General features: G+C 51.1%; 1 protein-coding gene across 1 annotated transcript; it reads right to left on the minus strand.

Moving 5' to 3' along the window:
* Positions 1-2854: 2854 nt before the first annotated feature.
* On the minus strand, positions 2855-19257 carry LOC116970047 (zinc-binding protein A33-like). Its single transcript, XM_033016776.1, has 6 exons — positions 19030-19257; positions 16006-16028; positions 13170-13285; positions 5984-6144; positions 5585-5822; positions 2855-3491 (listed from the first exon to the last, which is right to left on the minus strand). Exons 1-6 carry the CDS (start codon positions 19255-19257, stop codon positions 2974-2976), a joined length of 1284 nt encoding a protein of 427 aa, XP_032872667.1. The 3' UTR covers positions 2855-2973.
* Positions 19258-25000: the final 5743 nt, after the last annotated feature.

Genomic DNA, 25000 nt, shown 5'->3' on the forward strand with positions numbered 1-25000 from the left:
TTTTATTCTCTGACAAATCCTGAGATATACAGTCTTGATTCCGTACACTTTACACCGACCAGTTAGCTGTATTAGTCCCAGGAGACACAGTTTCATGCACATATTAACACCTTTCCACACATTTTTGTCTGCGTTCTGGTTTAGCGAAGAAAAAGAATGCATTTGGAGCAGGCATTGACCGTCTGAGAACAGAGGAGGGGGATTCTGTGTGACATTGGCGGTGCCCTTTATATGGCTACCCTTTGCATACCTCGTGGGACAATCTGCACAAACCTCACCGGGAGGTGGATGTGAGGCCCGTGTCGCACAACTGGGATTAAATGGGGACTCCACTCCTTCCGAGTGCTGCTGACCGAAGGATTCACCAACCTCTTACTTACGTGGCTGTTCGGCCCTTCGAGCCTATTCCAGCTCCCTGCGCTCCCAATCTGCGCTCAACACTTCAACTCCCCCTCCCATTCCCACACTGACCTTTCTGTCCTGGGCCTCCTCCACTGTCAGAGTGAGGCCCAGCACTAATTGGAGGAACAGCACCTCATATTTCGCTTGGGGTAGTTTACACCCCAGCGGTATGAACATTGACTTCTCTAACTTCAAGTAGCCCTTGCTTTCCCTCTCTCTCCATCCCCTCACCAACCCTAGTTGTCGTACTAGTTTCATTGTTGTCCTGTTGGCTTCCGCTGTTGTTAGCACCTATCCCACAGGCCAACAATGGACCATTGTGGGCTCCACATTCTTTGGTCATTCCTTGTTTATTTGTCCTAAGTACCATCTGTATCTCTCGGTTTCCCTCCCCCCTGACTCTCAGTCTGAAGAAGGGTCTCGACCCGAAACGTCACCCATTTCTGTTCTCCAGAGATGCTGCCTGTCCCGCTGAGTTACTCCAGCTTTTTGTGTTTGTCTTCGGCCCCAATCCCTCTCTCCTGAGGCCGAGCACACCAACTTTAGTTTAGGTTAGAGATACAGCGCAGAAACAGGCCCTTCGGCCCACCGAGTCTGCACCGACCAGCGATCCCCGCACACTAACACTATCCGGCATACACTAGGGCAATTTACGTTTTATACCAAAGCCAATTAACCTACAAAACCTGTATGTCTTTGGAGTGTGGGAGGAAAACCGAAGATCTCGGAGAACACCCACGCAGGCCACGGGGAGAACGTACAAACTCTGTATAGGATAGGAGCAAAGAGGTCCTTCTGCAGTTGTACAGAGCCCTAGTGAGACCACACCTGGAGTATTGTGTGCAGTTTTGGCCTCCAAATTTGAGGAAGGACATTCTTGCTATTGAGGGAGTGCAGCGTAGGTTTACAAGGTTAATTCCCGGGATTGGCGGGACTGTCATATGTTGAAAGAATGGAGCGACTGGGCTTGTATACTATGGAGTTTAGAAGGATGAGAGGGACTCTTATTGAAACATAGAAGATTATTAAGGGTTTGGACACGCTAGAGGCAGGAAACATGTTCCCGATGTTGGGGGAGCCCAGAACCAGGGGCCACGGTTTAAGAATAAGGGGTAGGTCATTTAGAACGGATATGAGAGGGAGACGAGATGCGGAATGGTGAGGTGTGAAAAGGACTGATCAAAGCAGACGCCGATCAAGGAAATGTGGAATGGTTCGTTGTCGGCTGAGGGGAAGGTGACCACGAGGCATAAAAGAGGTAAAATTGAACCGGAGGACAGTGGAACAAGGCTGAGTCGATGAAGAAGGGGGTGAACAGCCTGCAAGGGCTATATACTTCCACCCTCCACATGAGGCATTAAGTGATGGGAGCAGAATTAGGCCATTCGGCCCCCATCACTCTCTGTGTGTGAAAGATGTACCTCACACATCTCCATTACATCAGCTTATAGCTAATGAGAGGACTGTTCAGTTTCAATGAGGCATCCTCCACCCCCTTCATCCTTCTAAACTCCAGCGAGTACAGGCCCAGTGCCGTCAAACGCTCATCATAGGTTAACGCACTCATTCCTGGGATCATTCCCGTAAACCTCCTCTGGACCCTCCCCAGAGCCAGCACATCCTTCCTCAGATATGGGGCCCAAAACTGCTCACAATACTTCAAATGCGGCCTGACCAGCGCCTTATAGAGCCTCAGCGTTACATCCCTGTTTATGTATTCTAGCCCTCTTGAAATAAATGCTAGCATTGAGTTTGCCTTATTTACCACCGATTCGATTTGCAAATTAACTTTTTGGGAATCCTGTACCAGCATTCCCAAGTCCCTTTGCACCTCCGATTTCTGGATTCTCTCCCCATTTCGAAAATAGTCTACGCTTTTATTCCTACGAAGGGAGTGACAGTCAAGGGCGAAGAACCGCTGTATTTCCACTGATGTAATCACAACTCTGACAGTCTCCATAGCCCAGTCCCAGGCCCACACAGGCACACTCTGGCCTCACAACCCAGTCTCAGGCCCTCTCCCCAATCCCAGGCCCACACCTCAATCCCAGGCCCACACAGGCCTCAGACCCCAGTCCCAGGCCTATACAGGCCCAAACAGGCCCCAGTCCCAGACCTACACAGGCCCACGCAAGCCCCAGACCCCAGTCCCACACAGACCCACATAGGCCCCAAAGCCCAGTCCCACACAGGCCCCAGACCCCAGCCCCAGGCCTACACAGGCCCCAGACCCCAGTCACGGGCCTACACAGGCCCCAGACCCCAGTCACGGGCCTACACAGCCCCGTCCAAGGCCTACTCCCCAGTCCCACACCAGTCTGTCCCAGAGATAAATCACCATCCCTGCATCCTCTTGGTGGTAGGGAAAGTGGAAAGGGGAAGGGGAAGGGGAAGGGGAAGGGAAAGGGAAAGGGAAAGGGAAAGGGAAAGTGAAAGAGGGAGGGGAAAGGGGAGGGGAAAGGGGGGGGGAAGAAAAGGAAGTCCTTTACAAAGTACTGCATGAAAATATCCGCACCGGTGAGGGGGGTTGGGGGGTGTTAGTTCATCTCTGCTGTGAAAAATACCCGAGGCCTACAGACGTAGGCCGCAGAGGCGCAGGGGCTGTGCGTTCTTTCCCCCGTCGCTCTCTCCGGGGCTGAAGTAGGGGAAGAGTCTCTCGCTGAAGGTGTCGGAGAAGGTGTAGATGAGGGACATGTCGTCAGCATTGTAGAAGGAGACGTGGCCCCCGTCATAGTCCAGGAAGACCCCGATGGTGGTGGGCCGTGCGGGCAGGGAGAGCAGGGCCGAGGGGGTGGACAGGGCCTCGTACTCGCTGCCGTTGCGCAGCCAGATGGTCCAGAAGCCGTCATCCGGGGAGAGGATGATGCTGCCCTTGCGGCTGACCGACTCGCGGCACAGCCCCACGTCCCACATGGTCTTCCCGCCCACCTCCACCTGCCAGTAATGGCGGCCCGACGAGAAGCCCTGCGTCGACAGCACGCTCACGCAGTCGTCGAAGCGCTCCGGGTTGTTCGGCACCTCCCGCCACGTGTCCCCCAGGCACACGCCGCACAGGTCGGTCGACAGAAGCAGCTCAGGGTGGGCCGTTGCTGGGCTCCAGCGTCAGGGCTGCAGGCACTGGGGGAGAGAGGGGGGGGAGAGAGAGGTTAGTACAGGCCCAGGCTGCAGGCTTCACTCCCTGGCCCCAAACCCAGGTCTCAAACTATGGCCCCAGGCCTTAGGCTTCACCCCCCAGTCCTCTGGCTTCACCCCCAGGCCTCTGGCTTCATGCCCAGGCCCCGTCTTAACGCCCAGGCCTCAAACCTAGGCCTTACTCCCAGGTCCCTAACCCAGGCTTCAAGCCTCAGGCTTCACTCCCAGGCCCCAAACCCAGGTCTCAAACTCTGGCCCCAGGCCTTAGGCTTCACCCCTCCAGTCCTCTGGCTTCACGCCCAGGTCTCTGGCTTCACCCCCAGGCCTTAGGCTTCACCCCCCCCCCCCCAGGCCTCTGGCTTCATCCCCAGGCCTCTGGCTTCACCCCCAGGCCTCTGGATTCGCGCCCAGGTCTCTGGCTTCACCCCCAGGCCTCTGGCTTCACGCCCAGGCCCCTGTCTTCACGTCCAGGCCTCAAACCTAGGCCTCACTCCCAGGCCCCTAACCCAGGCTTCAAGCCTCAGGCTTCACTCCCAGGCCCCAAACCCAGGTCTCAAACTCTGTTCCAAGGCCTTAGGCTTCACCCCCCAGTCCTCTGGCTTCATGCCCAGGTCTCTGGCTTCACCCCCAGGCCTCTGGTTTCACGCCCAGGCCCCTGTCTTCACGTCCAGGCCTCAAACCTAGGCCTCACTCCCAGGCCCCTAACCCAGGTTTCGAGCCTCAGGCTTCACTCCAAGGCACCAATCAGGCCTCAGGCCTCACTCCAAGGCCCCAAACCCAGGCCCCAAACCCAGGCCTCAAACCCAGCCCCTTACCTTCTACATCAATGATTTGGATGAGAACATACAGGGCAAGATTAGCAAGTTTGCAAGGGTTACTTGAAGTTATTCATAACGCTGGGTTGTAATAAAAGTGGGCGGTTTTGCAGATAGTGAAGATGGTTGTGAAAGATTGCAGCAGGATCTGGATCGATTGGCCATGTGGGCTGAGGAATGGTTGATGGAATTTAATACAGAGAAATGTGAGGTGTTGTATTTTGGGCCGTCTAACAAGGGCAGGACCTACACAGTGAATGGTCGGCCTCTGGGTAGTGTTGGAGAGCAGAGGGATCTAGGGGTGCAGGTGCATGGTTCCTTGAAGGTCGAGTCGCAGTGAGATGGGGTGGTCAAAAAGGCTTTGGCACTTAGGCCTTCATCAGCCAGAGTTGTTAGGTATGTGATAATTAGCATATGTAATGAGTGTCTTGTCATATGTTGTGCAAGTACGCATGTGCGGGGAGACTCAAGGTGGCGTTCTGTAGTAAAGAAGCTTGTAAGATTACTCCCGTGTCCGAGCCTTTATTCAAGTGTGCTAAGCATCCCGAATACATAACAATTGGCGACGAGGATAAAAGAACGAAGGTAAGAACAAGGCCAGCAAGAAGAATCAAAAACAAAGTTAAAAAAAAAAAAGAAGTGTATTTGGAAACAAAGTGGAACAGCACGAAGCCTAACGATTTGGCGCCAAATGGTTTTGAATTGGCATCAAAAGGAAAAAAGAAAAAGAAAAGAAAAACGGTAGGAACGGGAAGCAATAGCTCAGGGAAGAGCGACGGAAAACAAGCAAGGCAGTTAAACGTCCGTCGTTTGAACCTCAAACGTCGCGTGAGGGCTCGTGGTCCCCGCCACAGACGTCGGGTGGGGGCCTAGTACCATGAAGGCCACGGACAGGTCCAGAGAGCCACCGACGGAAGAGGACCGTGTAGCCCACGGCCAGCCCCAGATGTCAGGTGGGGGCCTAGTACCGTGAAGGCCACGGACTGGTCCAGAGAGCCACCGACGGAAGAGGACCGTGTAGCCCACGGCCAGCCCCAGTAGCAGCCACAGACGTCGGGTGGGGGCCTAGTACCGTGAAGGCCACGGACAGGTCCTGAGAAGCACCGACGGAAGAGGACCGTGTAGCCCACGGCCAGCCCCAGTAGCAGCCACAGACGTCGGGTGAGGGCCTCGTACCATGTAGGCCACGGACAGGTCCAGAGAGCCACCGACAGAGGCTGAGTCTTCAGCCCAACCGGGAACAGTCAGCCCGGTGGGGGAAGAAAGTAAAGAAGGCCCGGTCAGGATCAGAGTCAGCCCGACTGTGAGCAGAAAAGCGGACAGGCCCGCGAGAGAAGCGGAGAGAAGCCAAGAGCCGTGAAAGCCCGGTCGCGGAGGACGGCCGAGAGCGGGGAAAGCCCGGACGTGAAAGGAAGTCCGGCCCCGAGCGAAGAGTGGGTCCGCGCGAGACAAGCGGGACACAGCACTCAAACACTGCAGCCCGGTCGGGAGCAGTGTCAGCCCAGTCGGGGGAGTGAAGCAGGGAAAGCCCGGTCGCGGGAGACGGCCGAGAGGGGAGAAGGCTGAGAAAGCTGAGAGGCACAGTCCCGGCGCTTGGAGCAGCGGGGACCAGCAGCAGAAGAGCAGCGACTCACCTTCACCTTCACCTTGCGCAGGGTGACCACGGGAGCCAGCGACGAGCCCGTGCAGCGGGTCCAGTAGCAGCCGGGAGGGCTGTGGAGACAGCGGGCAGGCAAGTCGGCAGAGCAGTGGTGGAGAGGAAGGTCAGCAGGCAAGCGGGCCAGCAAAAGCCAGCCTGAAAGCAGCAGTGGAAGTCCGGTGAGGCCCACAGCAAAAGTTACCGGTGGGGACGGCTGGAGAGGTTAAGAAGGCATCGGAGTCCACAAGCAGCAAGCTGGAGCAGTGAAAGCCTTCATAATAAAAGTCCGCATTGTCACAGTTAAAGCATGGCTGTTTGGATTTAATGTATGGGTCACTGTTATCAATAATTTAAGTAAATCTGTGTGCATAGAAGGAATATGGTTTAAAATGTTCTAGTTGGCGTTAACCTGAAATGTTGGTTATTACTATAAATCTATTATTATAAGATTAAGTAATAGTCAGTGAGCTGGATAATCTCTTAGAATGTAAAATAAATAAGTCCAGTGCAGAGAACACTGTGTGAGAGAACAGAACGTAGTGTACCTGAATAGCAACAGTGTAACACGGCTACTTCAATTGTAGGAAAGTGGCCCCAGTTGGAATCTGGGTGCAATTTTGAGAAATGGACTGAAGTCTTGGAGGTTTCGTTCATTTCTAATTATATCACTACAGAGGAGAAGAAGAGAGCATGGTTCATATTAGGCATAGGAAGAGAGGGTTATCATACCTTACGTACGTTACTGCTGCCAGCAGCGCCCACGGATAAAACGTACGAGGAGGTATTAATGGCTCATTTCTCGCCAAAACCTCCAAGGGCATCCAGAGGCAAGGAGCCTGAACTAAAGAAGGTAGGGAGTCCCTCAGTGGACAAAGGTCAAGTGCAGAAGGACAAAGGTCAAGTGCAAAAGGACAAAGGTCAAGTGCAAAAGGACATGGGTCCAGTGCAAAGGGACCAAGGTCAAGTACAAAAGGACAAAGGTCAAGTGCAAAAGGACATGGGTCAAGTGCAAAGGGACCATGGTCAAGTGCAAAAGGACAAAGGTCAAGTGCAAAAGGACAAAGGTCAAGTGCAAAAGGACAAAGGTCAAGTGCAAAAGGACAAAGGTCAAGTGCAAAAGGACAATGGTCAAGTGCAAAGGGACCAAGGTCAAGTGCAAAGGGACCAAGGTCAAGTGCAAAGGGACCAAAGTCAAGTGCAAAGGGACACAAGTCAAGTCCAAAGGGACACAAGTCAAGTCCAAAGGGACCAAAGTCAAGTGCAAAGGGAAAAGGCCAAAGGTAAAAGGCAAAGGAAAAGGAGTCAAAGACAAAGGAAAATTGCCATTCAAAGGGCAACTCTAGTTATTCAAGCTGCATTTAGGGGTATGAAGGTACGGAGAGAGATCCGGAACAAACAGAAGGCAGCAACGGAAATACAAGCAGCATTTAGAATGCATAGAGTATACCGTCAATACAAGGCAATGAGATTAGCAGCTATAATAGTGCAAACCCATTATAGGGCACACCTTCAAATGGTAAGTGATCGCAAAACTTACATGAAGGTACGCAGCAGTGTTGTACTGCTTCAGGCAGCCTACCGAGCAATGCTTGTTCGAAAGCAACTGCAGTGCATGCATAAATCTGCCAAGGTCACAGGGCTGGCCTTAAGCCGATTTGACCGATTGCTCCTAATGGGGGCCCCGCACTAATGTTCCGTATTTCGTACGTAAATACGATTTCTCTTTGTTAAATAAAGATTTTTTTTTTAATTCGCCATCCGAATTTTTTTTTTAAACGAACATGTATAACAACCGCTGCACGGCCATCAGACACAAACGATTTGTTAACTCGTACTGTTAGCACTTCTTAACATGAAGTAGTTAACAAGTTGTTATACAATGTCATTAATCTGCATCCATCCACATTCCTCAGTAAATGTTATTGTGTTTTGAATGAGTATTAATAACGTCATGTTCCTTTGAATAAAATTCACACGGCGTCAATAAAACTTGTTTAAAACACAATTACATTTACTGAGGAATGTGGATCGATGACACATTGAGAATTTCTTTAAACTCCTCATCATGAGTGAGGGCCCCGGACCGCGAGAAGGGGCTTCTTCTTGGTGTGCAGGTTAGTCATTCACCTACCGACCCACGTCGTGTCTCTCTGTCTTTCGCTCTCTCTCTCTCCCGCTCCCCATATTGTCTCCCTCTAGCTCTCCCACTCCCTCTCTATCACCCTGTCGCATCAGCATTCCCGGAATCATCGACGTTTAGCGGTAGACAAAAATGCTGGAGAAACTCAGCGGGTGAGGCAGCCGCTTTGCCCGCTGAGTTCCTCCAGCACTGTGTTTATTGTTTGGCTCTGAAGTTGAAGGTGGCTCAGGGGGACGGGCAGGGGCTCTGGGGAGAGGGTTGCGTTTCTGGTCGAGACCCTTCTTCAGCCAATCACAAGTACTCTCACCGACGAGAGTTCAGTTTAGTCTGAAGAAGGGTCTTCTCTCCAGAGTCGCTGCGCTGCCTGTCCTGCTGAGTTACTCCAGCTTTATGTCACTCTTCAATTTCAGAGAAATACAATTTCTCATGGGGGGGCTTATAACGTCTCTAAACCCCTCTGGGACCCTCTGAACACTTCTAAACCCCCTCTAGCCCCCTCTATTCCCCTCTAAACACTTCTAAACACACCTGAACCCATCTGAAGCCCTCTAAACATCTCTACACCGTTTAAACCCCTCTAAACTTGGAGGCTGCAAGGTGACTTGGATAGGCTGGGTGAGTGGGCAAATGCATGGCAGATGCAGTATAATGTGGATAAATGTGAGGTTATCCACTTTGGTGGCAAAAACAGGAAAGTAGACTATTATCTGAATGGTGGCCGATTAGGAAAAGGGGCGATGCAACGAGACCTGGGTGTCATGGTACACCAGTCATTGAAAGTAGGCATGCAGGTGCAGCAGGCAGTGAAGAAAGCGAATGGTATGTTAGCATTCATAGCAAAAGGATTTGAGTATAGGAGCAGGGAGGTTGTACTGCAGTTGTACAGGGTCTTGGTGAGACCACACCTGGAGTATTGCGTACAGTTTTGGTCTCCAAATCTGAGGAAAGACATTCTTGCCATAGAGGGAGTGCAGAGAAGGTTCACCAGACTGATTCCTGGGATGTCAGGACTTTCATATGAAGAAAGACTGGATAGACTCGGCTTGTACTCGCTAGAATTTGGAAGATTGAGGGGGGATCTTATAGAAACTTACAACATTCTTAAGGGGTTGGACAGGCTAGATGCAGGAAGATTGTTCCCGATGTTGGGGAAGTCCAGAACAAGGGCTCACAGTTTAAGGATAAGGGGGAAATCTTTTAGGACTGACATGAGAAAAACGTTTTTTACACAGAGAGTGGTGAATCTCTGGAATTCTCTGCCACAGAATGTAGTTGAGGCCAGTTCATTGGCTATATTTAAGAGGGAGTTAGATGTGGCCCTTGTGGCTAAAGGGATCAGAGGGTGTGGAGAGAAGGCAGGGATGGGATACTGAGTTGGATGATCAGCCATGATCATATTGAATGGCGGTGCAGGCTCGAAGGGCCAAATGGCCTACTCCTGCACCTTGTTTCTATGTTTCTATGACTGCGTCCAACTGCTGTCTGGTTCGTTGATGGGTTTGCTAGATATGAACTGGTTTGGGAGAGAATAATGCTCACGGCAGACCAAACGTGTTAAAAAGAAATTGGTCAGATATTGAGCTTTAGACAGTGAGAAATCATGTGAAATAATCACTGAATTTAATTTTAAATGAATGTACCTGCATGTTATACTGTTTAGTTTGGAGATACAACCAGATAGTCTGGTTGATACAACCAGATTAGTTTGGAGATACAACCAGATAGTCTGGTTGATACAACCAGATTAGTTTGGAGATACAACCAGATAGTCTGGTTGATACAACCAGATTGGTTTGGAGATACAACCAGATAGTCCACTGAGTTGGCACCGACCAGCGATTTTTGTTACAGATGTGACAATTTTATTTGGCTGCTGTCTCTAAGGGGGTTGCATCCAATCACCAACCAGCTTGCCTTAAAATTCCCGTCCAATCAACAAATAGGTCTCCTCCCGTCCAATCAGCCGCTGTCTCCGAGGTCATTGCATCCAATCACATAATTAGCAGCTACGGTAAATGTTGGAAGCCAGTGTAGCTAGTCAGTCATTCACACAGTGTAGAATCCATAGCACCTAGTGTACAATTTCATAATATATACTAAATAACTGGGCTGACACACCTTGGCTGGGAATCTGGGGTTCACCAAAATGGTTCCCAATTGGGCCCCGCACCCCCTGAGGCCGGCCCTGCAAGGTCATACAGACTTATTATCAGATGCATAAACAGCGTCAGTATTTTAAGAAACTACGCTGGTCTGCCATTGCGGTACAGCAACGATACCGTGCATGCCAGATAAGAGATGTCCAAGTGAGACAGTATGATAGTTTGAGAAAAGCAGTGATTTGTATTCAGGCCTTATACCGCAGAGTATTGGTAGAGTAAATCAAGGCAGCGCGCCGTATTAAGTCATTCATAAGAATGTGCATTACAAGAAAGCATTTCTTGATGCAAAAGGCGGCTGTAGTCACTCTGCAAGCTGCATACTGTGGTTACCGATTAAGGGCACGCTACAAAGCTGTGCGACAAGCAGTCATTTTGATCCAGAGATGGTACAAAGCATGCAAAATAGGGCATTCCCAGTTTGTGCAATATCAGTCAATGGGGGATGCAACTATTACCATTCAGACTGCCTACAAGAGTATGATGGTTAGGCAGGGGGTTAAGCAAAAGAGAGCTACTGTAAAAGTGCAGTCAGTACTCCGTATGAGTTGGTATCGGAAAGAGTTAAGTGGACAAATAGATAAACAACAGAAAAGGCTTAAACGACACAAAAGACACAATATAGGAAAACCAGTGTTGCATTGCAAAGACAATATAGATCCTACTTCTTGATAAAGAACCAGAAAGGTGACTTAAGAAGGCGAGTAGATGAACAACAGAAAAGGCTTGAATGATGCAAGAAAAGGTTGAATAAATGTATGACAATGAATAGAAGCTGCTAATAGAAAAGTCTAAAGGCTGATCGGTCAAGAAAAAAGTAGGCAGGACCGATTGCAATTAGGACACTTCAATATAATCCAGCATGGAGCCTCCTTCACTGAGCAATGGACAAAGGGTTAGGCATTGCAGAATCTCATGAGCCCATCATGAGAGGAATAGATCGGGTAGATGGACAGTTTCTTACCCAAAGTAGGGGGATAGATCGGGTAGATGGACAGTTTCTTACCAAAAGTAGGGGGATTGAGAATCAGAGGACATATGTTTAAGGTGGGGGGGGGCTAGATTTAATAGGAACCCGAGTGGTAACTTTTTTATACAAAGGGTGGTGGGTGTATGGAACAAGCTGTCAGAGGAGGTAGTTGAGGCTGGGACTATCCCAAGAGCAGATAAATAAGCAGAGAAGGGAAACTGAACAGCAGAGGAAGCTGCTAGAAAATGGAAACCTGCAGCCATGGGTCAGATCCCACCTACCAAGAGGAAAACAAAACAAATACGTGAACCAGAAAATGAGAACTCATAAAGCAAGGGGTAATGTATTTGGTTTAAGTATAATACCATTGTGTAACAGTATATTATTCAACGGTGGGTAGGCAAAGAGCATATACCGTACAGGTGAAATTGACTTAAAAGGGGAGGAGTGTTAGGTGTATGTAATAGAAATGGTATTACCTGCCTCCAAGTTAAAGGGGGAGGAATATTATGTAGGTAATATAAATGGTGTTACGGGCCTCCAAGTTAAAGGGGGAGGAGTGTTAGGTATGTGATAATTAGCATATGTAATTAGCATATGTAATTAGTGTCTTGTGATATGTTGTGCAAGTACGCATGTGCGGAGAGACTCAAGGTGGCGTCCTGTAGTAAAGAAGCTTGTAAGATTACTCCCGTGTCCGAGCCTTTATTCAAGTGCGCTCAGCATCCCGAATACATAACAAGAGTATTGAGTATAGAAGTAGGGAGGTCATGTTACAGTTGTATAAGACGTTTGTGACTGCATTTAGAGTATTGTATTCAGTTCTGGGCACCATGTTATTAGAAAGGCGTTGTCAAGCTGGAAAGGGTACAGGGATGATTTTCAAGGATGTTGCCAGGACTAGAGGGTGTGAGCTACAGGGAGAGGTTGAGCAGGCTGGGTCTCTATTCCATGGAGCGCAGGAGGATGAGGGGTGATCTTATAGAGGTGTATAAAATCATGAGAGGAATAGATCGGGTAGATGGACAGTTTCTTACCCAAAGTAGGGGGATTGAGAATCAGAGGACATAGGTTTAAGGTGGGGGGTGGGGGGGGCTAGATTTAATAGGAACCCGAGGGGTAACTTTTTCACACAAAGGGTGGTGGGTGTATGGAACAAGCTGTCAGAGGAGGTAGTTGAGGCTGGGACTATCCCAACGTTTAAGAAACAGTTAGACAGGTACATGGATAGGACTGGTTTGGAGGGATATGGGCCAAACGCAGGCAGGTGGGACTGGTGCAGATGGGACATGTTGGTCGGCATGGGAAAATTGGGCCGAAGGGCCTGTTTCCACTCTGTGTGTCTCTATGACTCTCTATCTCAATAGCTGCATGACAATGACTCCATGTATCTCTGTCTCCATGACTCATAGAAACAGAGAAAATAGGTGTAGGAGGAGGCCATTCGGCCCTTCGAGCCAGCACCGCCATTCAATGTGATCATGGCTGATCGTCCCCAATTAATAACCCGTGCCTGCCATCTCCCCATATATCTTGATTCCACTAGCCCCTAGAGCTCTATCTAACTCTCTCTTAAATCCATCCAGTGATTGGGCCTCCACTGCTCTCTGTGGCACCAATTCACAACTCTCTGGGTGAAAAAGTGTTTTCTCATCTCATTCTTAAATGGCCTCCCCTTTATTCTAAGACTGTGTGTGGCCCCCTGGTTCTGGACTCGCCCAACATTGGGAACATATTTCCTGCATCTAGCCTGTCCAGTCCTTTTATGATTCCTTGGAGCGCAGGAGGGATGAGGAGTAATCTTATGGAGGTGTATAAAATCATGAGAGGAATAGATGGGGAATATGTCCAGAGACTCTGTGCCTCTGAGGCTCTCAGGCTCCGTGTGTTGTAGTGAGCGGGACTCCCTCACCTGGGCTAATAATGTTCAGCATACGTCTCCAGATGATGAGTTGGAGCGGCCCGCCAAACTCTCCCAGCAGAAGATTGAGCGGAACCTCAGCAGGCTTTTTAAACTTCACATACGACCTAGGGAAAGAACACAAGGCCGGTAGTGAGAGTTAAACAGGATCTCCCTCCTAGAGGATAGGAATTGTAGACTTGCTGCCTCACAGCGCCAGAGACCCGGGTTACATCCTGACCACGGGTGCTGTCTGTACGGAGTTTGCACGTTCTCCCCGTGACCTGCGTGGGTTTTCTCCGGGTGCTCCGGTTTCCTCCAACACTCCAAAGACGTGCGGGTTTGTAGGGTAATTGGCTTCGTTAAAATTGCAAATTGTCCCCGGATGTGAGGTTGATAAATGTGAGGTTATCCATTTTGGTGGCAAAAACAGGAAAGCAGACTATTATCTAAATGGTGGCCGACTAGGAAAAGGGGAGATGCAGCGAGACCTGCGTGTCATGGTACACCAGTCATTGAAAGTGGGCATGCAGGTGCAGCAGGCAGTGAAGAAAGCGAATGGTATGTTAGCTTTCATAGCAAAAGGATTTGAGTACAGGAGCAGGGAGGTTCTACTGCAGTGGCACAGGGTCTTGGTGAGACCACACCTGGAGTATTGCGTACAGTTTTGGTCTCCTAATCTGAGGAAGGACATTATTGCCATAGAGGGATTGCAGAGAAGGTTCACCAGACTGATTCCTGGGATGTCAGGACTGTCTTATGAAGAAAGACTGGATAGACTTGGTTTATACTCTCTAGAATTTAGGAGATTGAGAGGGGATCTTATAGAAACTTACAAAATTCTTAAGGGGTTGGACAGGCTAGATGCAGGAAGATTGCTCCCGATGTTGGGGAAGTCCAGGACAAGGGGTCACAGCTTAAGGATAAGGGGGAAATCCTTTAAAACCGAGATGAGAAGAACTTTTTTCACACAGAGAGTGGTGAATCTCTGGAACTCTCTGCCACAGAGGGTAGTCGAGGCCAGTTCATTGGCTATATTTAAGAGGGAGTTAGATGCGGCCCTTGTGGCTAAGGGGATCAGAGGGTATGGAGAGAAGGCAGGTACGGGATACTGAGTTGGATGATCAGCCATGATCATATTGAATGGCGGTGCAGGCTCGAAGGGCCGAATGGCCTACTCCTGCACCTAATTTCTATGTTTCTATGTTTCTATGTGTGTGAAGGATAGTGTAAGTGTGCGGGGATCGCTGGTCGGGGCGTACGCGCGGTGGGCCGAAGGGCCTGTTTCCGCGCTGTATCTCCGAACTAAACTAAGATTGACTTGGCTCAGAACAGCCAGCTCACATGTGGAGCAGAACCCTGGCAACAAACACTCAGCTACATGACCCAGCAAACAGTCTGAGCGGCACGGTGGCGCAGCGGTAGAGTTGATGCCTCACAGCGCCAGAGTCCCGGGTTCGATCCTGACTACGGGTGCTGACTGTACGGAGTATCTACGTTCTCCCTGTAACTGCGCGGGTTTCCCCCGGGTGCTCCGGTTTCCTCCCACATCCCAAAGGCGTGCCGGTTTGTAGGTTAATTTTCTTCTGTAAATTGCCACCCTAGTGCGTCGGGAGTGGATGAGAAAGTGGGATAACATCGAACTAGTGTGAACGGGCGATCGCTGGTCGGCACGGACTCCGACAGACGAGGGGCCTGTTTCCACGCTGTATCATCCATCAAGTTTGGAAATTGGGACGGTGGGCGGCGCGACTCTCGTCAGCAGCGGCCTCTGCAGTCCGACTGTCTTTTTATTATTTTTGTCTCGTTTCTATGTAGTTTTTATTATTTTCTTTTGTCGGGGTATGTGTGTGGGGGGTGGGGGTGGGGGGGGGGGGGAACTTTAAAATCTTTCCCCTGCACGGGAGACCCGACCTTTTCTTTGTCGGGTCTCCGTTGTCGTTGGGGCTGGGCAACGTGGAGCGGCCTCCAGCAGGAACGACCTGGGGTTCCAGCTGCGGAGCTGCCGACTACTCACCGTCGCGGGGCTGGCCGAGTCCGGAGCGGGTGGAGCTGTGGTGGACGTTGCTGCCACCCGACCCCCGGAGATTCGGAGGCTGCAACCGCGGGTCTGGCGGACGGCGGCACCGGGAGCCCGCGGGTCCCTGCTGGGTGACCGCTTTTCGGGGCTTCCGCAACGGCGACTTCTCCTGCCCGAGTTGCGGGGTTGAAGAGCACCTGGAGCGGGTACTTACCATCGGCTTGGAATGGCCGCGGGACTTTGCGAGCGCACGCCGGGGGCTCTAACACCAAGACCCGGTGCGCGACCTTGCATCACCCGGCGTGGCTTTAATGGCCGCGGGACAATCGCCATCGCCCGCCGGGGGCTTCGACTTTGACTCTGACATCGGGGGGGGGGAGTGCAGTGGAGAGATAAGTTTTTTTGCCTTCCATCACAGCGATGTGATGGATGTATGTGTAAACTGTGCTGTGTCTTGGGTCTTTTTCGTTTTGTAATGTATGGCTGCAGAAACGACATTTCGTTTGGACCTCAACGGGGTCCAAATGACAATAAATTGTATTGTGTATTGTATTGTGTACAGCGTGGAAACAGGCCCCTTCGTCCCACTGAGTCCACGCCGACCAGCGATCCCCGCACACTAGCACTATCCTACACACACTAGGGGCAATTTACAGCAGCCAATTAACCTGCAGCCCTGCACGCCTTTGGAACGTGATAGGAACACGGAGACAGTCCACGCAGGCGAGGGTCGAACCCGGGTCTGAGAGGCAGCAACTCCACCGCTGCGCCACGTGCCGCCCAATTAAGTGACTACACAAACCTGGACTTTGTAAGATATCCACCTACCGTTCAATGAGGGATTTCACATCCTTTAAGCGAGAAGCATGAAAAGAGAAAGAAAGGAAGTTATCGTTTCAGCGGCGGTGGTTTGCAAGCATGGAGGGACCAGGATCTGGGTGAAGGCCAGTGGTGGTGTCGGGAATTTTGCTGATTATTAGGGAGAGGAGCAGCTTATAGTGGGTCTAACGCTGGAGCTCAAACACGGTGGGGGGGGAACGGCCAACATATACGATGTTAGGACGGGAATAAATAGATGTGCCAATGAATTTAACTTTCACAACAGGACTTAATTCAAATAGCTCAAACTAATACACTCTGCCACAGATCTCCCATTATCCCCAGAGAGGAGATCCCACAATAACCTCAGATAGTTGATCCCACATTGACCCAGGAAGATTCCACATGGACCCCAGGTAGATCCCATGTTCACCCCAGAGATTAGATCCCACTTTGATCCCCCTAGATCCCCTACTGACCCCAGAGAGTCGATCCCATATTAACAAGAGTAAATCTCACTTGAGCTGTAGATAGCTCCCATATTAGCCACAGGGTGTAGATCCCACATTGACTCCAGTGAGCCCACCTTTCTCTGGTAGACCCCACGTTGACCCCCAGAGGGTAGATCGCGCTGGCCCCAGGGAGATGATCTCATATTAACCCCAGGGAGTGGATCCCACCGTGACGTCAGGGATTGGTCCCACGGATCTCTCTGGGCGTGGTTCCTGTCAGTCGCTCTGGGAGTGGATCCCACATCAACAGGTACGTCCCACGTTTCTCTTCCAGTGGATCCCACAGTGGTGCCAGGTCCACAAATTCCCTCTGGGAGTGGATCCCCCAGCAATGCCAGGGAGTAGATCCCATGCTGCCCTGGGGATGGAGGGGGATGGAGGGGGAGGGGAGGATCTCCCTGTGGTCTGCTCCTGGGCCTGTCCAAGATGGCCGTTCGCGGGACCAGGCAGCGGGTAGTCGGTGGCTGCACCAGGGTTGGCTGCCTGCCCCTGTTCCGGGCCCACGCCCGTGCCCACGTGACCCTGGAGAGGGAAGACACACGCGGTGTCCACGGGGACTGTGGAGGCCTTCTGTGAACGCTGGTCACTGCGGGAGGTCGACTGCTTTGTTGACAATGTTGGCGATATATTAATTTGATGATCGTTTGTTTGTAAACTGTCAACATAGGCAGTCTTTGATTGTGTTAATACTCTGTATGTTTATTTTTATTTTTTGAATAAAAGTATTTGTATAATTTAAAAAAATAATTAAAAATCAGTGATTGGTCCCTCAGCGATGGATCCCACTGTGATTGGTCCCCCAGTGACTGATCCCACTGTGATTGGTCCCTCAGCGATGGATCCCACTGTGATTGGTCCCCCAGCGACTGATCCCACTGTGATTGGTCCCCAAAGATTGACCCTACTGTGATTGGTCCCCCAGTGACTGATCCCACTGTGATTGGTCCCTCAGCGATGGATCCCACAGTGATTGGTCCCCCAGCGATGGATCCCACAGTGATTGGTCCCTCAGCGATGGATCCCACAGTGATTGGTCCCCCAGCGACTGATCCCACTGTGATTGGTCCCCCAGCGACTGATCCCACTGTGATTGGTCCCCCAACGACTGATCCCACTGTGATTGGTCCCCCAGCGATTGATCCCACAGTGATTGGTCCCTCAGCGATGGATCCCACTGTGATTGGTCCCCCAACGACATCCCACTGTGATTGGTCCCTCAGCGATGGATCCCACTGTGATTGGTCCCTCAGCGATGGATCCCACTGTGATTGGTCCCCCAATGACTGACCCCACTGTGATTGGTCACCCGATGACTGACCCCACTGTGATTGGTCGCCCGATGACTGACCCCACTGTGATTGGTCGCCCGATGACTGATCCCACTGTGATTGGTCCCACAGATCCATCAGTGATTGGTCCCCCAGCGATTGATCCCACTGTGATTGGTCCCCAAAGATTGACCCTACTGTGATTGGTCCCACAGTGACTGATCCCACTGTGATTGGTTCCCCAGCGATGGATCCCACAGTGATTGGTCCCCCAGCGACTGATCCCACTGTGATTGGTCCCCCAATGACTGATCCCACTGTGATTGGTCCCACAGCGATGGATCCCACTGTGATTGGTCCCCCAGTGATGGATCCCACTATGATTGGTCCCCCAACGACTGACCCCACTGTGATTGGTCGCCCGATGACTGACACCACTGTGATTGGTCGCCCAATGACTGACCCCACTGTGATTGGTCGCCCGATGACTGATCCTACTGTGATTGGTCCCACAGATCCATCAGTGATTGGTCCCCCAGCGATTGATCCCACTGTGATTGGTCCCCAAAGATTGACCCTACTGTGATTGGTCCCACAGTGACTGATCCCACTGTGATTGGTTCCCCAGCGATGGATCCCACAGTGATTTGTCCCCCAGCGACTGATCCCACTGTGATTGGTCCCCCAGTGACTGATCCCACTGTGATTGGTCCCCCAACGACTGATCCCACTGTGATTGGTCCCCTAGCGATTGATCCCACAGTGATTGGTCCCTCAGCGATGGATCCCACTGTGATTGGTCCCTCAGCGATGGATCCCACTGTGATTGGTCCTCCAATGACTGATCCCACTGTGATTGGTCCCTCAGCGATGGATCCCACTGTGATTGGTCCCTCAGCGATGGATCCCACTGTGATTGGTCCTCCAATGACTGATCCCACTGTGATTGGTCCCCCAATGACTGATCCCACTGTGATTGGTCCCTCAGCGATGGATCCCACAGTGATTGGTCCCTCAGCGATGGATCCCACTGTGATTGGTCCTCCAATGACTGATCCCACTGTGATTAGTCCCCCAAAGCTTGATCCCACTGTGATTGATGCCCCAATGGGTTGGCAAGGTGGGGAGGAGATCCAGTCCCTCGGCCCAGTCCACAGTGCGGGGGACGGTGAGGTTGTGAAGGGGGGGGGGGGGCCCTGGCAGTGCCCAGGATGCCCACTATGGTGACCGCAGCGACCAGGGTGCCACCTTACCGCCAGGAAAGCCGTCTCCTGCACGTCCAGCCGCTGCTGGATCTCCAGGATGGTGTGCTCGATGGAGGCCCGCTTCTCCGTGATCTTCCGCAAGTTGTCCCTCAGCTGCTGGGAGATGCGCTCCACGTCCTCCTTCAGCCTGCCCTTCATCTGCTGCTCCTCCTCGTTGAGGAACTGGTGCAGGGTGCTGAACTCAGCCGCGATGTTCAGCACCAGGCTCTCCGCCATTTTCTGTACGGGGCCCAGACAGCAGGTTAGTGGCGGGTCGCGTTCCCCCCTCCCCCACACCGCCCGTGGGCCTGGCAACGTCTCAGCCCCCTGAGGCATGAAGCACCTGCCCATCCCACACATCTCCAGAGAGACAAGGACCCCCTCTGGAGTCCCACTGCCACTACCCACCACTATCCTTGAGTGTCCTTGAGACTCTTGAAAGGCGCCCATAAATAAAATGTATTATTATTATTATCCCTCCCTATTCTCTGCCGTACTGCCACGGGAAAAGGTTCCACATTTTCATATGGTCATACATGATAGGAGCAGAATTAGGCCATTCGGCCCATCAAGCCTACTCCACCATTCAATCATGGCTGATCTATCTCTCCCTCGTAACTCCATTCTCCTGCCTTCTCCCCATAACCCCTGACACCCGTACTAATCAAGAATCTATCCACCTCTGCCTTAAAAATACCCATTGAATGGTGGGGAAGGTTTACACCCCAGGATATGGAGCTACCCATGTCATGGTGCAGTTGAGATCAATTAGCAAGATATGTTTAAGGGACAGTGAGATTGGCATCGAGGGGAACAAAACAAATAGTTGGAGGTGGAGATCGGGTGGGATTCATCGAGGAGGAGCAGAAAGACTAATGTGACCCAGATCTGCTTTGAACATTCTAACCCTAAACAGGCACAAAATGCTGGAGTAACTCAGCGGGGCCGGCAGCATCTCTGGAGAGAAAGAATAGGTGACGTGTCGGGTGTGAAGAAGATCACAAGGTCATAAGTGGAATTAGGCCATTTCTGCCCCATCAAGTCTACTCCGCCATTCAATCATGGCTGATCTATCTCTCCCTCCTAACCCCATTCTCCTGCCTTCTCCCCATAACCCCTGACACCCGCACTAATCAAGAATCTATCTATCTCTGCCTTAAATATATCCACCGACTTTGCCTCCACAGCCATTTGTGACAAAGAATTCCACAGAATCACCACCCTCTGACTAAAGAAATTTCTCCTCATCTTCTTCCCAAAAGAACGTCCTTTAATTCTGAGGCTGTGCCCTCTGGTCCTAGACTCTCCCACTAGTGGAAACATCCTCTCCACATCCACTCTATCCAGGCCTTTCACTATTCTGTACGTTTCAATGAGGTCCCTCCTCATCCTTGTAAACTCCAGCGACTCCTCATCCTTCTAAACTCCAGGCCCAGTGCCGACAAACGCTCATCATAGGTTAACCCACTCATTCCTGGGATCATTCTTGTGAACCACCTCTGGACCCTCTCCAGAGCCAGCACATCCTTCCTCAGATATGGGGCCCAAAATTGCTCACAATATTCCAAATTACATCCCTATTTTTGTACACAAGCTCTCTTGAAATAAATGCAAGCATTGAGTTTGCTCTCTTTGAGCATCGCCTGCTTTGATCTGTCAGTTTCACACCTACCCTTCCATACCTCTGGTCTCTCTACCCCCTGACTCTCAGCCTGAAGAAGGATCCCGACCCGAAACGTCAGCTGTCCATGTTCTCCCGAGATTCTGCCTGACTCAGTGGGCCAAAGGGCCTGTTTCCACGCTGTATCTCAAAACTAAACTAAAATAAACTTAATTAAACTAAACAAAACTAAAACTAAACTAAAACTAAACTGAACTAAACTGAATTGAACTATACTTATTAGGCTCCCCTCGGTCATGACTGACCATGGGTGATACACTTGTCACTTTACCTCCCCCCTCGACTCCATTCAAGGACCCAAGCAGTCGTTCCAGGTGCGACAGTGGTTCACCTGCATCTCCTCCAACCTCATCTATTGCATCCGCTGCTCTAGATGTCAGCTGCTCTACATCGGCGAGACCAAACGGAGGCTTGGCGATCGTTTCGCCGAACACCTCCGCTCAGTCCGCTTTAACCAACCTGACCTCCCGGTGGCTCAGCACTTCAACTCCCCCTCCCATTCCCCATCCGACCTCTCTGTCCTGGGTCTCCTCCATGGCCAGAGCGAGCACCACCGGAAATTGGAGGAACAGCACCTCATATTCCGCTTGGGGAGTCTGCATCCCGGGGGCATGAACATTGAATTCTCCCAATTTTGTTAGCCCTTGCTGTCTCCTCCCCTTCCTATCTCTCCCTCAGCCCTCGGGCTCCTCCTCCTTTTTCCTTTCTTCTCCCCATCAGTCTGAAGAAGGGTTTCGGCCCGAAACGTTGCCTATTTCCTTCGCTCCATAGATGCTGCTGCACCCGCTGAGTTTCTCCAGCATTTTTGTGTACCTTCGATTTTCCAGCATCTGCAGTTCCTTCTTAAACCCATGGGTGATGCATCCTGGTCGGATGCAAGCCTGGGCGATGACATATGGAGGACAGACAGGCTGTTGCCCATGCAGCACATCCCCCCCTCTCCACATTGCTGATCGATCTAAAGGAACAGCAGGGCCGTTACAGTTTGGCACCAGCGTTGTCGCAGGAGCTGCCAGAGTGAGGTTGTAAACAACGACAAACTGCCTTAGGGGATCCGACTCCAGATTTCCTTGAGGTTTACTCCACGGCTGGATGTGGCCACAAGTCAGCGGAGGTTCTAAATCAGAGTTTCCCCTCTCCTAGATGGACTGCCTTCCCAGGCTGACGATCCCCATCTACCTGAGACTCGTGGGGGCGGGAGCGTCTACCTTCCCGTGCAGGTCTATAGCACCTGCCCACTGCCCAGTAAACTAAACTAAACTAAACTAAATTAAATTAAACCAAAGTAAACCTCCCCTCAGCCCCATCAATGGAGTTAGAATCTTGGCGTAACACTACGGCAGAGAAACAGCCCCATTGTAAGATTAGCATCCGTTACCAATTCCCAGATCCTCCATCGACTCTGTGTGGAGCCGGGTCCTTGGCTAGAGAGAGATGCAGCTTGCAAGATGAAGAACTATCTACAATATCTACGCATATTATATTTGCGTGGCAAAATGGTCCCCCAGGAAGTCTGGGTTTGCGTCAGGATGGGATCAGGAACGCGGGCAATGGTTTGACCGTCCAGTTGGGTTTCAATGGAGCCACTCAGATATAATAAAGGACCAACACAAGACAGAGAGAGTGGGCTGCCTTCTCTTTCACCGGGGGGAGACAGGAAGGGAGGGGGTGAACGAGGGGAGGGAGGCAGAGGTGGAGGGAGGAAGGGTAAGGATTCACAAAATTGCTGGGGGAACTCAGCGGGTGCAGCAGCATCTATGGAGCGAAGGAAATAGGCGACGTTTCGGGCCGAAACCCTTCTTCAGACTGATGGGGGGTGGGGGGGAGAAGGAAGGAAAAGGGGAGGAGGAGGAGGAGGAGGAGGAGGAGCCCGAGGGCGGCAGGATGGGAGGGTGGGAGGAGACAGCTAGAGGGTTAAGGAAGGGGAGGAGACAGCAAGGGCTAGCAAAATTGGGAGAATTCAACGTTAATGCCATCCGGACGCAAGGTCCCCAGACGGAATATGAGGTGCTGTTCCTCCAATTTCCGGTGTTGCTCACTCTGGCAATGGAGGAGACCCAGGGCAGAGAGGTCGGATTGGGAATGGGAGGGGGAGTTGAAGTGCTGAGCCACCGGGAGTTCAGGTAGGTTATTGCGGACTGAGCGGAGGTGTTCGGCGAAACGGTCGCCCAACCTCCGCTTAGTCTCACCGATGTAAATCAGCTGACATCTAGAGCAGCGGATGCAGTAGATGAGGTTGGAGGAGATACAGGTGAACCTTTGTCGCACCTGGAACGACTGCTTGGGTCGGTTGGGATTGAGGGAAGGCAAGGAGCAGAGGGAGCAACAGAGAGGGGGGAGAGGTGTTTGTGTGTAGGAAGGAACTGCAGATGCTGGTGTACACCGAACTTGGACGTAAAATGCTGGACCCTCCATGGTGACCCTCACACTATCTTTCATCCGACTTTACTGGCTTTACCTTGCACTAAATGTTATTCACGTTATTTCCGATATCATGTATCTGTACACTGTGGACGGCTCGATTGTAATCATGTATTGTCTTTCCGCTGACTGGTTAGCACGCAACAGAAGCTTTTCACTGTACCTCGGTACACGTGACAATAAACTAAACTGAACTGAACTCACAAACAGCTGTGTCGTCCTATAAAGCTGCATCATGGCTGCCTGACTCTACAACTCAAAGCCACGGCCCATGAAAGAGGCATACCATACGTTTAATGGGTCATAGGAGAAGAATTAGGCCATTCGGTCCATCTGGTCTACTCCGTCATTCAATCATGGCTGATCTATCTTTCCCTCTCAAGCCCATTCTCCTGCCTTCTCCCCGTAACCCCTGACACCCGCACTAATCAAGAATCTGTCAATCTCCGCTTTAAAAATATCCACTGACTTGTGGCCTCCACAGCCGTCTGTGGCAAAGAATTCCACAGATTCCCCACCCTCTGACTCAAGAAATTCCTCCTCATCTCCTTTCTAAAGGAACGTCCTTTTATTCTGCTATGGCCCCTGTCGTAGACGCTCCCAATGGTGGGGACTTCCTCTCCACATCCACTCTTACAGAATGGAAACAGACCCACATGTCCCATCTATACTAGTCCCACCTGCCCGCTGTTGGCCCCTATCCCTCTAAACCTGTCCCGTCCATGTCTAAATGGTTCTTAAACTGTACGATAGTCCCAGCCTCAACTACCTCCTCTGGCAGCTCGTTCCATTCACCCACCACCCTTTGTGTGAGAAAGTTACCCCTCAGATTCCTATTAAATCTTTTCCCTTTCACCTTAAACCTTTGGTCGTCGATTCCCCTACTCTGGGCAAGAGACTCTGTGCATCTACCTGATCTATTCCTCTCATGATTTTGTACACATCTACAAGATCTCCCCTCATCCTCCTGCGCTCCAAGGAATAGAGACCGGGCCTACTCGACCAGTCCCTGTAGCTCACACCCTCTAGTCCTGGCAACATCTTCGTAAATCTTTTCTGAACAGTTTCAAGCTTGACAATATCTTTCCTATAACACGGTGCCCAGAACTGAACACAATATTCTAAATGCGGTCTCACCAATGTCTTATACAACTGCAACATGACCTCCCAACTTCTATACTCAATACACTGACTAATGAAGGCCAATGTGCTAAAAGCCTTTTTGACCACTCTATCTACCTGCGACTCCACCTTCAAGGAACCCTGCAAGTATTCCTGTATTAGTCTGCAGAAGGGTCTCGACCTGAAACGTTGCCCATTGCTTCTCTCCAGAGATGCTGCCTCACCCACTGAGTTACTCCAGCGTTTTGTGTCCACCTGTACTCCTAGATCCCTCTGCTCTACAACACTCCCCAGAGGCCGACCATTCACTGTATAGGTCCGGCCCTGGTTAGACATTCCCAAATGCAACAACTCTGTATTAAATTCCATCAACTATTCCTCAGCCCAACTGGCCAATCGATCCAGATCCTGCTGCAATCTTTCACAACCATCTTCACTATCTGCAAAACCGCCCACTTTTATTACAACCCAGCGTTGTGAACAACTTCGAATAACCCTTGCAAACTTGTTAATCTTGCCCTGTATGTTCTCATCCAAATCATTGATGTAGATGGCAAACAGTAATGGGCCCAGCAGCCAACCCTGAGGCGCGCCACTAGTCCAGTCCGAGAAGCAACCTTCCACCATCACCCTCTGCTTCCTTCCAAGGAGCCAATTTTCCATCCATTCAGCTACCTCTCCTTGGATCCCATGCGATCTAACCTTCCAGAGCAGCCTGCAATGGAGAACCAGGTTGGGGGGGGGGGGGGGGGGGGG

The sequence above is a fragment of the Amblyraja radiata genome, unplaced genomic scaffold, assembly GCF_010909765.2.
Source record: "Amblyraja radiata isolate CabotCenter1 unplaced genomic scaffold, sAmbRad1.1.pri scaffold_491_ctg1, whole genome shotgun sequence".
In the NCBI taxonomy this organism is placed as follows: Eukaryota; Metazoa; Chordata; class Chondrichthyes; order Rajiformes; family Rajidae; genus Amblyraja; species Amblyraja radiata.

Excerpts from the sequence above, each read along its gene's own strand:
- LOC116970047 (XM_033016776.1), bottom strand. The coding sequence starts at position 19,257 with ATGGCGGAGAGCCTGGTGCTGAACATCGCGGCTGAGTTCAGCACCCTG. Across the intron at positions 5,823-5,983 it reads TGCGCAAGGTGAAGGTGAAG|TGTTTGAGTGCTGTGTCCCG; the intron begins GTGAGTCGCTGC and ends ACCGGGCTGCAG. Across the intron at positions 3,492-5,584 it reads CACCGGGCTGACTGTTCCCG|CAACGGCCCACCCTGAGCTG; the intron begins GTTGGGCTGAAG and ends GCTGGAGCCCAG.